The 17,437-nt window shown below is 34.3% G+C and overlaps 1 protein-coding gene across 1 annotated transcript in view; it reads right to left on the bottom strand.

Annotated features, from left to right (window-relative positions):
• SNX4 (sorting nexin 4) overlaps positions 1-17,437 on the bottom strand; it is a 107,037-nt gene that overhangs the window by 46,921 nt on the left and 42,679 nt on the right. Inside the window, exons 5-8 of the mRNA XM_044670029.1 lie at positions 17,196-17,243; positions 11,669-11,724; positions 5,968-6,040; positions 1,603-1,664 (exon numbers count right to left, since the gene is read on the bottom strand). Coding sequence (XP_044525964.1) covers positions 1,603-1,664; positions 5,968-6,040; positions 11,669-11,724; positions 17,196-17,243 — 239 coding nt within the window. The remainder of the gene's footprint in view (positions 1-1,602; positions 1,665-5,967; positions 6,041-11,668; positions 11,725-17,195; positions 17,244-17,437) is intronic.

The following is a 17,437-nucleotide window of genomic DNA, read 5'->3' as shown; positions in this document are numbered from 1 at the left end:
GTTTCTTTGTTAAAATTATTGATAGTTTTGACTAATTTTGTATTTCAATTGCTATGATTTTCCTTATACGCCATCATATCATCTATGAAAAGAGATCGTTTTATTACCTTTTTGTCCATTCTGATTCCTTCTTTTTTCTTCTCTTATTGTTATTGCTAGCATTTCTACTACAATATAAAATTATATTGGTGATAATGGACATCTTTATTTCACTCCTGATCTTACAGGGAAGACTTCTAATTTATTTCTGTTACAGATAATGTTTGCTAATGATTTTAGGTATATGCCTATCAGCGCAAAAAAAAAACCCACTTATATCCACACTTGCAAATGCTTTTTAATAGGAATGAGTGTTGAGTTTTAACATAAAAGGAAAAACCATAAGCAAATTAGAATAGGAAACATATTACCTATCAGATTTATTAACAAAATAATATATGAATAAAACAAGAGACAGAAAGCATTGTGGGATGTAAAATGGATAATTTTGATTACATTAAATTAAAAAGAGTTTCTACAAATAAAACTAAAGTAGCCAAGATTAGAAGGTAAGCAGAAAATTGGGAGGGAAGATGGAATTTATAGACAACTTATCAGATAAAGAGGTCTCATATCTATAGCATATAGAGAAATTTGTTAAATTTGTAAGAATATAAGCCATTCCCCAATTGATAGATGTTCAAAATATAAACATATCCATATGAAAAAATGCTCTGCATCATTATTGGTTAGAGAAATGCAAGGCAAAACAACTCTGAGATATCATCACACCCATGAGTTTGACAAGAATTTGGCAGAATGACAGATGATGAAGGGGACTGGAAAAATTGGGACATCAATATATAGTTAGTTGGAAATGTGAAAGATGCATCTATCTTGGAGAGTAAGCTGGAATTACACCCAGAGAATTAGAAAACTGTACACCCATTGATCTTGTAATACTATTAGGTTTGTTTCTTAATGTGATCAGGGAAAAATGAAAAGAACCTATATGTTCTAAAATATTTATAGCAGCTCTCTTTATGGTGGCAAATAACTTGAAATTGAGGAGATGCCCATCAATTGGGAAACAACTAATAAGTTGTGGCACATGACTGTGATGGAATACTACTGTGCCATAAAAAAATGCCAAACAGGTTAATTTTTTTATAACATGGAAAGATCTACATGAAATTATGAAGAATGAAACAAGTAGAACCAAGAGAACATTATGTACAGCAGCAGAGCTATCATTTTCTAGTAAATGAAAGTAAATTTGTTAAATGTATTGTAATATTAATAAAATATTGTGGTCATTGTTATAAAATCAACTCTCAAGTCAGGAGTCTGTCAGTAGCTCTCAACTATGTAATTTTAATAAAAAATTGGAGATATGGGGGGGGGGGGAAGGAATGTAGGAAGGGGACAGAAAATCTCACCTATCTAGAAAAATATCCTAAACTGAAATCTGAAGCCCGCCAACCCGCTTAGCCCACAAAGCCCTCGAGTGCATTATAAAAGTCCTGCTGTCCACAACCACAAATTTACAAAGATATACCATTTTCCATTTATGAGGCAAACTGACTAGAAACATGAAGAATACTTTAGAATGCTAATGCTTACCTGAAAACTCTTCCATAATTCCCATGTACTTTATAGACACCATAGAGTCGGTCTGCCACTCTCTAAAATAAATGTTTATAGAAGTTGATTTAGATGGGGTTTATCTTATATTCAGTTTTCTACCAAATTATTTTTATCAGAAGATAAAATTTTTCCAATATCTCAAATAAATTTAGCATTTGAAAAACAAAAGTGATATTTTTTAAATTTATGTTCTAAAAATAATGCAAAAACTTAGTATAATTCTTTATTCTACAGACATTAAATTAAAAATTCATGTTAGTAAAAATTACATTATTTGCTGTTTTGTCTAGTTAAGCCTCACTAAAATTTCCCAAATGTCATAGAGAATCCAGCAATAGTCACACAAACCATAGGTGTCTGACTGCTTCCTTGAAGCCCTTTTAAATCCTAAGGATGCATCATATCCCTGATATTATTAATAAAACAGGAAAATTTGCCTCACAAACCACCTTACAAAAACTCTCTATGATAGTAAAGCTGCAACTTAAAGAAGATTTGTTATTATTTTTGTTTTTTAGTTGTTTCAATTCTGTCCAACTCTTCATGACCCCTTTTTAGGGTTTTCTTAGCAGATACTAGAATGGTTCATGGTTTCCTTCTCTGGCTCACTTTTTTTACAGATGAGGAAACTGAAGCAAACAGAGTAAATTGACTTGCCTAGAGTCACACAATATCTGAGACTGGATTCAGTTCTTCCTGATTCTAGGCCCAGCACTCCATCCACTGTACTACCAAACTGCTTCCTATTAGTCCTTTAAATATCTGAGGCCACCAATAGCAAGAGATGATAGAAACTAGTAAACTAGGATCTATTAAAAAGTTTTCAAATTCATCTTAGGCTAGAGGTCAGTCCTCATTCTACTTGGAACTTTCCAAAATTCTTGCCTTTAATTTCTGGACCCAAGTTTTTGGGAATGTTGGCTTTCTTTGTCACCTCAAAAAATCCAACCTTCTGTCCCAAATTCCTAGATCTTACCTATCAGCCCATGTCACACAGCCTTTCTTATTTCTAGACTATCTCCCAATGGCCATAAGACCAAGACTTCTGCCACAAAATAATACAGACAAGAGAAAAGAGAGTTGAAATAAGCAGTAAGGAATTGAAATCTTAGGTTTAACATTCTCACAACACTTGACTACAAAAGAAATGTCTAATGTAAATTTGAATTAAAACACACTATTTACCAGTAACTGTGATCTTTAAAACTATTAACCTTTACGGCTAGCATGGAATTCAGAATTCAAGAAAAAAAAATTAAGCCCAACAGGTTTTTGCAGAGTCTAACCCAAAGAGAGAAGGGCATATATTCCACTTCTTGTAAAACCTAACAGGCTAACTCTCCAGTTTCTGATCCTAATCATAACATAAGCAAGGAAGCAAACTAACTTTCAAATGGAGAGAGAGAGGGGGCATCCACTTCCTTTTCTCACTCAATACTCCTTGGTACCAGAGGCATAAGATATGGAAGCTTCCAGTAGTCATAGTAGAAAAGGGGAACTGGAGAAATGGTCTCCATGAGACTGCTAGTGAGTCTAAGGAGTTAGGCCATATGTAACTCCCTGATTAAGTCATATCCTATAGAAATATGCTGGATAAAAGACTTTTTCAAAATTCTAAACAATGAGATAGACAATTATGTGTCTTTGAATGTCAATAAGATAGATAAAAATGTGTCAGCCGACAAAAGCAATTTAAAGAAAAAAATACAATAGACCTGTTACAGCAAAGCTGATACAGGACAAGGAGAAACAGAAAGAGGAGCTCCAGGATGGAATAACAGGGAAGCCTAATTGCCAAAGTAAACCCATGACTGGTATGGCTCTTGTTACTAAATTTTAGGACAGGTATTCTTAATCTTCTTTGTATCATGGATCTCTTTGGTAGACTGGTAAAACTTATGATGCTTTCCTTGGAATATGGCTTTTAAATGAATAAAATATATAGGATACAAAGGAAATCAATTATACTGAAATGTGTTTATGAAAATAAACCCCCCCCCAAAAAAAACAACTCCCCAACAACAAGCTTATGGATCCCAAGTTAAGAACCCTTGTTCTAAGATGTTTGTTTTTTTTTTAATTGCAGGCTTTTCTTTTCTGACTATAAAAGGAAATCTCACACAGCTGCATTTGAATAAGAATAAATTCTACTGATCACAGGAGTTAGTCCTGGTTAAAGTAAAAGTGCAAATAAAGGTTTTTGAGACCTAGAATGAGTATTTTAAATTCTTTTTTTTTTAAACCTTTACCTTCTATCTTAGAATCAATACTGTGTATTGGCCTCCAAGAAGGGTGGTAAGGGCTAGGCAATGAAGGTTAAATGACTTGCCCAGGGTCACCCAGCTTGGAATCTGAGGCCAGATTTCCCATCTCTAGTCCTGGCTCTCAATTCACTGAGCTACCCAGCTGTCCCCAGCATTTTAAACTTCCAAGAGAACCCACACGAGCACTCTCCTAATTCCTTCACGCACCTCTACCCCAGTCATTAGTGCTGTTTCCAATAAAATTATTTTGAATTTACTAGGTAGACTATTTTATATTTAAACATGTAGTTTTCCCCCACTGCACTGTAAACTTCTTGAGGGCAAAAACAACTTCATTTTTATCTTTGTTGTTAATGTGAAATTAGCCTGATCAAGTAGAATGAAATAGAAATGAGTCACTAAGACACTCTAAGCAGATGAGACTTAAACAAAAGATAAAGGTTAAATAGGGACTGATGCCTGAAATTTAAAGTGTGGGAAGGTACAATGTGTGACAAAAAGTATCTGTCTCTTCAAAAACTACTCTTTGTTACTATTCTAATAAAATCTATTTTACAGAGAAAGCCATAATTGCTAGATCATATGCCCTGTCACCTCCATCTCTTGGTTTGATATGCTTCAGGGTTACCCTATGTGATAAGACTACACTGAATAAACCCCAGGACCACCAGGCAGCTGGTGAACTCCAGGGACAACAGGTCTACAGAAGGGGTCAAGCATCTGCCAACATGATAACTAAGGGCAAATATAACAATATTATAACTGTTTTTTAAAAATCCTTCTTGACAAGTGTTAGGCTTAAAAGTTAATAAAAAGTCTAAGAATCAAGAACAGAGAGGAAAAAAGGAAAATGAGGACTGCTTGGGGTAGGGCGGGGCAGGGGTGGGGGTAGGAGGTGTACTTAAACTGAAAGCCATGGTAGGATAGATGGGAGGTCCTGGATTCAAATGTGGTCTTAGAAACTTCCTAGTTGTGTGACCCTGGGCAAGTTACTTAATGCTAGTTACCTAGCCCTTACCACTCTTCTGCCTTGGAACTGATCTAAGTATTGATTCTAAGACAGAAAGAAAAGATTAAAAAATAAAAAATAATGCAATTAGGGAAATGCTGTTTTGCTGTTGCCTACTTCTGGGCCTAAAGCTCAGTCAGTTCTATTCCAGTTTTGAGAGTACACATCTGGATTAAATCAGGCCCATGGTTAGAGGTAGCACAATAGTAGAGTAAAAATGACATCTAACTGAGAATAGAAGATCTGAGTTCTAGAATCAGCACTTAAATTAACTAAAATAATATAATCATCCATGTCAATATACCTCTCTGGGCCTGCTTTCTTATCTCTAAAATAAGAGAGGAGGATGTAATAGAAGAGACTATGCTCATCTCATGAAAATATAGGTCATCCAGAAGGTTAGGTTAGTTGGGGAACTTCTCTAGGGATTCAAATGAATATAGTGTTGACCCAAGATATCCTAGACTTCTCTTGATCTATCACAGTTCCTCTTATGAAGGCCAGCCTCTCAGGCTTTAGAGATTCTGAAGCGACGAAAGTGAATGAGACATCATTTCCCAGGCTCATTCATTCAACCAAAAGCATTGGCTATTATTAGAGTCAAACTGGATTGATATGTATAAGTCACCCCTGAAATCTTAGCACTTGTTTTCTTGGAAGATTTTTTATATCTTCCATTACAACAAATCTATCATTGATGTGAGAGACCTTATAATAAATAAAATATTACAAGTTTTTAAAAAAATTCAAAGAGTAAAAAGAGATTAGGTAGATCTTAAAGCAATCAGTTATATCCTCACAATGAAATGGAAGATTTGACAGTATATAATTACAAACACATATACCAAATTATAAACTTTAGATGATGAATATAGCCAAAGTCACTTTCAAAACAGTCTAGAAAATATTTTCCTTTTTAAATTTAATCTTTTACAAAATGCACTGGGAATGATTTAAAAAGTTCTAAATTATTAAACATGTATATCACCCTACCACCACCACCACAATCTGATTAAGTAATTGTGCTAACTTATAAATTCTCTGGCAAAAAGCATATGGGGAACTTACGGCTCTGACTCGAAGAAGGTGTGAGATGACAGACTGTAGTTCATCACCATAGTGTTTTAGTTCAGTAAATCTCCTGGGAACAGGACACAGATAGTGTATCATTATTTGTAAATGTGTGTGTGTACATATGCATGTACATATGTGTAAAAATATTTTATTTTCCCAATTAAATATAATAATTTTCAACATACACTTTCTGAAATTATAAGATTCAAATTGTCTCCATCCCTCCCTTCCCTCTGCCATCTCTGAGATGGTAAGCAATTTAATCTGAATTATACATATATGTCTATCATCATATATTTAAAAACAAGCACTCATAAACTGAAAGTACTACATAATCTAATGGCTGTCAACTATGAGCCTGATTCTATTTAATACTAAGTTAACCACAGATTTTTCCTCAATTGATAATGACTAACAAAATTCTAAAAGAACAAGGCACATGCTTTTAATTTGGCATTTTCAACATAAAATTAAGAACTAATCATGTTAAAATCCTTATTTTATGATGGTTGTGTTTTGGATTTTTTTTGCACAAAAATCATCTTGGAATTCAATAGGGAAAACTTTTTCTTTAAAACCTACTCATTTAACAACCAATCCTATATAAAATTGTTCAATTACTTCCCTCTCTGGACCTTAGAGATTATTTATTATAATTCCCTCGTTTTACAAATGAAGAAATGGAGGACCAAAGAGATAACTTGTCGGGGATTATACACATAATAAATGTTAAAGCTAGGACACAAATCCAGTTCTAATTCCAAAGGCAATGTTCTTTTCAATTGTAGCCTCTCTCTAAAAAGACAGGCACTATTGGTCATTTAAATGGCCCTAAGATTTTTTTGACACCTTGTATACAGTCTAAGGGGCAAACAGAGAAAGTCAATAAGAGAAGGTTAAACAAAAAACACTATTTTTAAAAGTGCTTTTAGACTCTTTAGAGTTCCATTTCCCATCTTAATATCCTACATATGTAGTCATAAAGAGTTATTTTATATATTTTTAAATAATTTATTATATATGAATATATATGAACTAATATGTGAATATATTATATATGAAATATAATTTATTTCATTTACTATTCAAAGTTTCAATGGAATATATTATATAAGACAACAGCAAGAGGGCAGGACTGAGAGTATGAGCAATGCTAATTAATGCACAGCATGTCATAAGGTAGAGGAAGTCTAAAATCGCTTGGTATTTCTCCACTTCTCTATTTTGTCCTATCCTTTTTTCCCCCATATTGTTTTACAGCCAATAAACCTTTTGAGAACCAATTCAGGGGCCAATGGGCATACAAGAGTAGCTGGCCTTGATTAGGGAACATATCATTAGGCTGACCTCACTTTCGTGCAGGATCCTACATGGAAGAGGAGAATATTGAATATTTCAAATAATTCTGTATGAGAAATCTAAAGACTTTTTTTTTGTCTGTTGCTAGCCAGATTTCTCACTGTTTATTCCTTCCTATTTACTTAGGCTCAGCATCAAGAGGCAAAAAGTTTTTTAAACCTCACTCTGGGTTTACCACCTATGAATAAACAGATCCTTCAAAAGAGCCTTGATTTCAGGAATAAGGTATGATTACACCTCTCAAGGTTTCTTCACAACAGGTTAGATATATTTCTTGGCCTGAACTCCTTCCCCTTCAAGGCTGGCCAAGAATCCACTGTACTTTAACAAAATTCCTGAGAGAAAATTCTGAAATGTTGTTACATCAGAGTGGCATCAATAGAATTTAAGTATTTAATCTCTAATAAATTTAAATTAAGAGAACCAGTAGCTTATGAACGTGAGGAAGGAGGAGAAAGTTTTTATTCCTCCTACGGGAGCCATAATTAGAAAGAAAACAGCAGATCTCTAGGCTGCAAAGACTAGTAACATAGGACCTGAATTCTTCTTTTAAGTCATTTATAGTTTGCCTTAATCAAAACAACTAGCAATGCCTAGAGATTTAGATGGGGAAGCCCACTCAGTAGTCAATGAAATTTAAAATAATAGACGAAGTTAGGCCTCTTTATACTTTGCTTGGAATTGATGAGGTAATTGTTACAGTACTCATTCCCAGATTACAACAGATGTGAAGATATTCTTGCAGGAGGAGTATAAGTAATTGAAATGTAAATGCACGTTTTAAGAAAGGTAATATTATAAAGGAGAAGACAATCCTGGGAAAAATAGTGGAACCAAGAACAGAACTTGTACAGAAAGGAGGCAAGTATAGAAAGGAAGTTGTTTTGGATAATCAGAGAAGAGGAAACATCAGTTGATGAAAGCTACTGAAAATGGCCAAAGGTAAAGGTTAGAAAGCTGAGGACAAAGACTTGAGGAAAATTGTTCAGGCAGACACAAAGAATTTAAGGGAATAAGAACAAAACAGGGCCTTGTTAGAATACAAGGGAGAGCAAAACTATTAAACTGGTATTTCAGCTATTGTTTCATCCTAAACCCAAAAAGGAAGCATGGTAATCAACAAAGAACCTAGCATCCTTCCAAAGACTGGAGTTAAAGATATGATTTGGATATTATGGAAGGGAAAAATAAAGAATAATATCAAATTTGTTCAGGTAGTTATAATAAATATAATTTTCCTAAAGCATGCAGTTTCTAAACTAAGATTTCCTCACATTTAAATAAAAACAAAACAAATGAGAAGAAAAAGAAGTTGAGGGCAACCTAGGGTCCTAACCTTGTGATCTCTGGGGAAACCCCAAAGTCCTTTAGTACCTGAGGCATAGAGGCTGCTTGGTAGCTTTAGTTTCTACCATATTCCTCAATGTTATCGTCTCCCTTCTATTTCTTTGCTGTCCCCTGTATGGACCATGTTCATTCCCACTTCCATTATCCTATTCCTCTGGCCCTACCATGACAAAATTAATCTTCTTCTTCCTCCAAATATTCTAAATATCAACAAGATCATTAAGTCTGAAGAAAGAAACTTGTATTTTCTTCATTCCACTTACTTTTATGCTGGGTTCCATGTAGGAATTTTAATAAATATTTAAACATAATTTTAAACAATTATATAAGAGGGACTGCTAGATGGCTCAGTGGATTGAGATCCAGGCCTGGAGACAGGAGATCCTGTGTTCAAATCTGGCCTCAGATACTTCCTAGCTGTGTGACCCTGGGCAAGTCACTTGACTCCAATTGCTTAGCCCTTACCATTCTTCTGCCTTGGAATCAATTCTTAGTATTAATTGTAAGATAGAAGGTAAGGGTTTAAAAAAAAAAAGAACTGGTTAAGTTAGAAGGAAATGTTTCTTAAATATATAAAAATGTTATTGAGCAGAAACCATGCAATCATATCATGCATCTTAGAGTTTAAGTACCACAAAGTCTATTTCCTATAAAACTTATTAGTAAAATTAATCCATCAGATCACATTTTCACATCATATCAATCAGGTCAACTACGAAACTTCAAAAAGAGATATTCAAATGCAAGCCAATTCAATTAATTACTGAAAATCAGAAAATTTAGAGATTTATATTTAGATATTTAGAACTGCATCATAGGGGGCAGCTGGGTAGCTCAGTGGATTGAGAGCCATGCTAGACAAGAGAAATCTGGCATCCCTTCCCCATACTAAAACCTAAGTCTCAGAGGAAATTTTTTGCTCTATTATTTGTTCAATGATAAAATCCTATTTCCTAGGAGTGTGTGTGCCACAAGTGTTTTCCTATTCCTTTAAGAATTATTTCAGGGGGCAGCTGGGTGACTCAGTGGATTGAGAGCCAGGCCTAGAGATAGGAGGTCCTAGGTTCAAATCTGGCCTCAGACACTTCCCAGCTGTGTGACCCTAGGCAAGTCCCCCACTGCCTAGCCCTTACCACTCTTCTGCCTTGGAGCCAATACACAGTACTGACTCCAAGATGGAAAGTAAGGGTTTAAAAAAAAAAAGAACTGTATCATACAAAATCAAGAAGAGCCTTATCTTGAGCATATAAAATTGAATTCCTAAGAAATAATTATACAAACCACAGACTAACTTCTTTTGAAGTATTAGCTAGGGATATTCTTATAGCTATTATGGCTTTATCTCCCACATCTGGCGAAAGCATTCTCAGATTGAACACATTCAAAATAAATAATCTGGGGCAGCTGGGTGGCTTGGTGGGATAGCTTTCCAGGCCTGGTGATGGGAGGTCCTGGGTTTAAATCTCACTTTAGAAACTTTCTAGTTGTGTAACCTTGGACAAGTCACTTGATTCCAACTGCCTAGCCCTTATAGCTCTTCCTCCTTAGAACCAATGATTATATTAATTCTGAGAGGGTAAAGGTTTTTTTTTTTTAATTAAAAAAAACAAATCATTTCTTTTAGTTGACATAGAAGTATGATCAAAATCAGAACTCTTGAACTAGAAGACCATTTGGTTGAGTGTCCTCTTTCTTATTTTTAAACAGGAAAAAAAATTAGCAGTAAGCTAGTACTATATGAGAATGTTGAGTAGAATATATATTACAATTTTTAGATAAGTAGTACAATAGCAAAAAAATTACATGAAGTTCCTAGTATCATAGATTTTAGAGGATCAAGGACCATCCAGGTCATCTAGTTCAATGCCCTCATTTTACAATGAGGTTCTGAGGGATTAAGTGACTTGTTCAAGATCACATAGGTGATAAAAAGCAAATTTGAAACCAAGTCCTTATATCTCTAAACCAGAACTCATACTGCAGGAGGAGTAATAAAAAAGTAGGCCGAGAAAACACTCTCACGCTCTCTCTCTCTCTCTCTCTCTCTCTCTCTCTCTCTCTCTCTCTCTCTCTCTCATACTTCATCGTGGAATGGAGGTGGCTGAGGTGGTACAGGATCCTACAGCAATACAATTTTTGGAATCAACAGCCACTTTTCAGTAAAAATTCAAAGAAACCTCTTTACAAAGTGTATTATCCTCCCCCAAAAGTTAACTAATTCCAGTGCTCTCATTTTACAGATGGGAAAACTGTAGAAGAAAACAGCTGTTTTACCTTGGTAGCAGTGCAAAGATTAGTATCTGCACTTCTGACTCCCAGTCAAATGAAAAACCTATCTACTAACAGGATATGGCCACAATTCAAAGAGTGGAAAGAACCAAAAATTTGAAGAGTCTCTAACCTCTATCCCAAAGAAGGCAGGCCACTGCTGAACTCATAACTGTGCTTGACACATGACTTCTATTATTTCAGAAAGTATGAATAAGTGCTTTTATCATGCAATAAAACAATCATCATGTAATCAATATGTGCTAGTATATTATCACCTATCAACTTTTCAGTTCTGTTTACACAAGGTCTATGATCAGTAAACAAAAAGTACAGAACTGGTCCAGTTCATTGTGAAGGGAAAAGTACATTCCATCTAGATGAAAAACAGGAGGTAAGGAAAAGTATTTTAAATAAAATGAAAGCTATTTTGCTCACTATTTTTAAAATCTCTTCAATATTGAAGTCTACTTTAAAGAGACAGTGTGTTGGTTTTCTAAAAGATTTTCCATCCATCAAACATACTCTTAAACTTAATATCATCAAGTCCAAATTTCAAAGGCAGATTTAAACTGGTTTAAACAGTATCTTATCAGACTTTAGGTATTAATTAAAATCTTGGCTAAATAAAGCGCATACATTCAGAAATGAAAAAATTAAACAGTTTTTGAAAGGCACCATTCAAAACAACATTGTAATTGTTATTAAAACAAAACCTTACTTGTCTGGATTTTTCACTCTGAATGTTGCATTAAGAGCTTTTAACCTGGAGTCTGCCTGGAAAAAATAATTTGTTAACTCAATTACAATTATATTTCAGGGTATAAAATCAAACAGTTTACTTTCCTTCTAGAATTAAGATGCTAAAATAAAAATGTCTTCATATCCCAGTGTCAAATATATTTGAACAAGTGAACAAGTCTTATTAGGAAAAAAATTTAGTAATCAAGCTTTTCAGAAACACCACAAAACCAAGCATCTGTGAATAACAAAAAATGGTACAACCCAGTAAGTTAAAATACTGGGAAATAACTGTTATTCTCAGGTAATATAATGTACCACAGGCCACAGAGCAAAGTAGTTTAACTCTGCCTGCCCCAACATGTGTACAAAGCAAACATAGCCAGTGATTTATGTGGAGCATTCCTGAAATGGTCTCCAAGTGAAATTACAAATCAAAAGGATATTAGGGGGGCAGCTGGGTAGCTCAGTGGAGTGAGAGTCAGGCCTAGAGACAGGAGGTCCTAGGTTCAAACCCAGCCTCAGCCACTTCCCAGCTGTGTGACCCTGGGCAAGTCACTTGACCCCCATTGCCCACCCTTATCACTTTTCCACCTATGAGACAATACACCGAAAGTACAAGGGTTTAAAAAAAAAAAAAAAGGATATTAGGTTCTTTCATTTTTGGGTTCCAGGATTTTAGGAAATAAAGGCATGGATGGAAGTAATCTTCACTAGCAAACTCCATGAGACATTCATTAATAATTTTTATCATGATAAAAATGCCTCCCAATAAACATAAAGTGCTTATGAAGTCACACAAATTATTAACCATCTCTAGGTAAAATAGATGCACAAAACCAATCTTCTAAATAACAATTTAAATATTTACACTCAATAAGCTCTCACAAGAAACTACTCTAATGGTTGAAAAGCTAATAATGGGTTCAAAAAAACTGACAATGAAATACACTTCCAACTTTTAAGAGGGAGGTGTGGGACACCATGGATAGAGCATTATATATACTGTCAGATCTGGTCATTACATTCTTTGTTCTCATTTAGCTCTTTCTTTGTTACAAGAGGATTCAAAACTAGGGGAAGGGGGCAGCTGGGTGGCTCAGTGGATTGAGAGCCAGGCCTAGAAATGAGAGGTCCTGGGTTCAAATCTGGCCTCAGACACTTCCTAGCTGTGTGACCTTGGGCAAGCCACTTAACTCCCACTGCCTAGCCCTTATTGCTCTTCTGCCTTAGAACCAACACACACTAAGGTAAGGGTTATCTAAAAAACTCAAAATGTTAGGGGAAGGAGGTAGTGAATAACTGGAAGTGACTGCGATAGAAAAATAAAAAGCATCAATAAAACCTTTTTTTTTAAATGAAGCAGCTAGGGACAGTTAGGTGGCTCAGTGGATATGATACCAGGCCTGGAAATGGTATATCCTAGGTTCGAAAATCTGGCCTTAGACACTTCCCAGCTGTATGACACTGGACAACTCATTTAACTTCAATTGCCTAGTCCTTACTGCTCTTCTGCCTTGGAACTAATATTAAGTATTGATTTAAAAAAAAAAAAAAAAAAAAAAGGAAGCTACTACTCTAATAATGCCCACAGCAAAAAACAGAGGAATTCTGATCAATAATAAAAAAGTTAACTTGCCATCGATACCATTAGATTTTTTTTAAAGGCAATTTTAAAAATCTCAACTGGTACCAAAAATATGCATTAGCACTACCCACATTTATCAATGTCATACCTTCATCCGATTCAACCCTATCTCAACAGAGTTCCCCCAAAGCATCTCCCTGTAGCAAATACATTTTCATTTATAGAGAATATAAAAAAAATAGGCCAAAGGGAGTTGAAAGAAGAGAAATTATTCTCAGTTTCTCATTGATTCTGCCGATTTCTTTTTCTCTTTGGGATCAGATTATTACCTGGCCTTTCTCCTCTCAGAAACTTGATGGAGATTTACTTCAAAATCTATAATTTCATTAATTATAGAATTCCCTTCAATGACACAGATTGCAACTCTCTTTCACTTAGAGCACTTAGAGATGATCTCTGAAAGTCACTGTTGCCAAAAAATAAACCACCCAGCAGTCAGGTGATGGGGATCTCAAATCTGATTAGAATGGAATTCAGATAACATATACATACATGCAATTTGGTAACAAGTAAAAACAAATCAATCAATCTATGCAAAACGTCTTTGAAAGAAAGACTACAAAAAAATTTAAGTTAGTTCATTTATCCTTTGGTTTACAACTAAATATATGATAAAAACCAAAGGGCTTCACAAATCAGACACTAAAAATATTAACTTTAATTTTGGGGAGCAGGGAAAAGATATTTGTGCCTATGACTTCATCAACATATGAAATTCCCAGTTTGAAAACTCCTTCATCAATGCAGATTGGCAACTGGCTGTAATTTAAGAGTTTTACAGAGTTGTCGAGGAGAATGAGTTATGTGACTTGCTAGTGGTCACACATATCAGAAGGAAATCTTGAATCCAGGTTTTACTAAATCTTCCAAGAGCAATTGGCTGCCTCCCAATCAGAATGAGGGGCAGTGTATGTCAGGAAAAGGGCCATTCTCTTGGTCAGACCACTATCCATTAGATCATGCTGTCTCTCATGCAAATGGCAGCTTATTAATAAGGTGGATAAGTCACAGATAAAAGAATTATGGAAAAAAATACAGTGGATTTTTGTGGAATGACATAGTGGATAGAGCTCACCTTGAAACCAGGAAGACCTAAGTTGAAATTCTACCTCTAACACAGACTGACTAACTGCATGAACCTGGCAAGTCATTCAACTTTAGAGCACAAGGTAACTCTCTAAGACTAAGTTTCATAGAAGGTGCTAACCTGATTTGGTAGACTCTACAAGTGAAATCACAGGTTCAGTCTATATCCCTATCTCTCTTGAACCTAATATTCTTTGGTATCACCAAATTATTGTGCCTTTTATTGAAGCAAATCACACAAAATATGAAAAAATAAGTCAATTATATACATTCCACCTACTTCCTCCCTGTATCTACTCCCATTTCTTTGCTTTTGAAATATTTTAACATATCCATCACAATACTTTAAATGCCCAAACATTTATTCTAACTCTTTTTGGATGGAGATTTTTCTAAAATGTATTATGCACTTACCTGTTTCTTAAATTGAGCATAATGAATATAATTTAATCTTTCATGATGGTTTATGAACATGTTGGACTTAAAATATAATAAGAACCTCAAAGGTCCTTGAATTATGAAGGTCTATTCTCTCTACAGGAAAAGGCATCAGCCTACATTATTTTAATTAAAATATCTACTTTTTATACTTTTTTTTCTTTTTCCCTTATAATCAAGGCTGCTAGCTATTAGTTATCTCTGATGTATATGTATTTGACTCTATGAGTACCTACTTGATTTTACTTCTAATTTGCTGTTTCTAAGTTACTTACTAATTGTATAAGCTTTTAAGAACTATGTCAATGTGAGCTAAGAGGGTTTGAGAGAGTACTCAAGAGGCTATCCAAAAGAGTACTGAATCTTCACTTTATTGTGTCTATTTTAGCTACATAAGAACTTTTGTGTACTTTCTAATTTTGGGTCACATATGGGATAGTTGAGACTGCCAAATAAGTGACTGATGTTATATACAAATAGGATTTCTTCAAAAAGGATACACTTCCTGACATAGTAAAACTTTAACAATTTTCTGAGGGAAAAAGAGAGTTAAAATAAAAATAACCAACAATAAAATCAGGAATACATTAAGATATCTGCATTGCACAATCTTTGCTTCTATTTAGTCTTTTGTCACAATTTCATTAAGAAAGTTTAATATTCCTTTAAATCCATCCCTCAACTAAAATGTACTTACTTCAGCATTCTCTTTGATGATTTCCATAAGACAATATAGAAATTGAAGGCATAAAGTCAGTAAGATTTCATTTGTTTAAAAATGTACATTTAGGGGGTGAATGATTTATAAATTAAAATGAGTTTAAATAAGAATAACATGATTTGGAAATAATGGTTTTCATTCTTTACACAAAATTCCAATCAAAAAAGAACATTATATACCAACTTATAATTAGAAAATTGGTGTTTTTAAAGTACTGTAAAATTATCACATCATTCATACATAAACTTCTGTTCTTATTTCTCTCACTTTGCTAAATTTCTAGCACGCTATTACATTGTTGTCTGACTCTTAGGTGACCCCATTTGGGGTTTTCTTGGCAAAAATATTGGAGTGGTTGACCATTTCCTTCTCCAGCTCATTTTACAGATGAGGAAACAGAGGCAAATGGGGTTAAGTGACTCTCCAGGGTCACACAGCTAGTAAATGCCTGAGGCCAGATATGAACTCAGGAAGATGAGTTTTCCTGACTCTAAGCTCAGCACTCTATTTACTGTGCCAACAAATTACCTCTAACACTACTAAATATGAACATTATGCCTATTGGCATTATGGTTGTTTTTTTTCCCCTTTTTTTGACATTTAACTAAATCAGCTTAACAAAAGATACCTTAATTTTTATACTTAGATGTTAATCAGGGTTATGCTAGTTGTACCTATGAAGTAAGGCATTCTCAAAGTGACTAGGGTACAAAGCTTCCAGCCTGAAGAGACAGGAAGATGCTAAGGATTAGTGAAACATTATTCTTCTTTTCTATAGCTGTGGAATTAGGGTCAGATGGAAGAAAAATTGGCATCAGTTCACGAATATTTACCCTTTGGTTTCTTCCTAGCACTCTGACCCTGATGATAACTCCAAATCTCTTTGTAGAAACATACATACACATGCAAATGCAAACACATATATACATGTGTAAGTATGTAATGTGTGTATATATGCATGAGTATGGGGAAGGAGGGGTTCATATGTCATTTATTTCCTTTTCTCCACCTAAGCTGCACTAGTGACATACTCCAAAATGCCTGTGGGATCATTTCCTTATTCCAAACACAAATTCTAGTGACTAGACAGAAAAACCCAAGAAGGCCTGAATTGCCTGAATTCCCAATAAAGTCTTATTTAAAATGAATAGAATGCCTTTTTTAGGAATCACCTTTTTAAGCTTTCAATATATATAGAAAATAATTGTAATATCCTAGTAATCAGGTGAAATAAGACTAAGATAATCTATTTATAGCCTGATGAGGATATAAGGTCTGACTATATACTATAAAAGTTTTCATTTTCAATGAAGATCACTATGGATAGGGCTTTAATAATTAGAAACAAACAAACAAAAAAGATAAGAAGATTCTGTTAGACAAAATGTCAATATATGCTAACAAGAATAAAAAGTAATAAGAAAAAAATCTACCACTGCTATTTCAACTATTTCCTGATAGGACTAAATTCCAGATATTTTCTCATTATGGTCTTACCACAAACTAGCAATATACACATCTGCAAAGAACTTTATTGATGTTATTTTGAAATTTTTACCAAAATGCTAGGTATAAAATCTCCCTTGTCACAAAATTAATTCATACAATTTTTACCTTTAGCTGGAAACCTGTTTCATTCACTGTCTCCTTCCAGTTATTTTCCTAAAAATTAAAGCTATATTTTAGTTGTCATAATTATTACAAAACAAACAAAAAACACACAATGCTAATACTTCAAGTAAATAAAAATTGTTTCTTCCCAGAAAGAGCTAGTAAAAGAGAAGTTCTTGATTTAAAAATTAAATGGTCTGCCCCATTCAGAAACCAAAAGAGACTCTCAAGGAAGATGTGAGTTG

Source organism: Gracilinanus agilis, chromosome 3 (assembly GCF_016433145.1).
Source record: "Gracilinanus agilis isolate LMUSP501 chromosome 3, AgileGrace, whole genome shotgun sequence".
NCBI lineage: Eukaryota > Metazoa > Chordata > Mammalia > Didelphimorphia > Didelphidae > Gracilinanus > Gracilinanus agilis.
The sequence above is the reverse complement of the archived record's forward strand: the minus strand, read 5'-3'. Positions and strand labels throughout refer to the sequence as shown.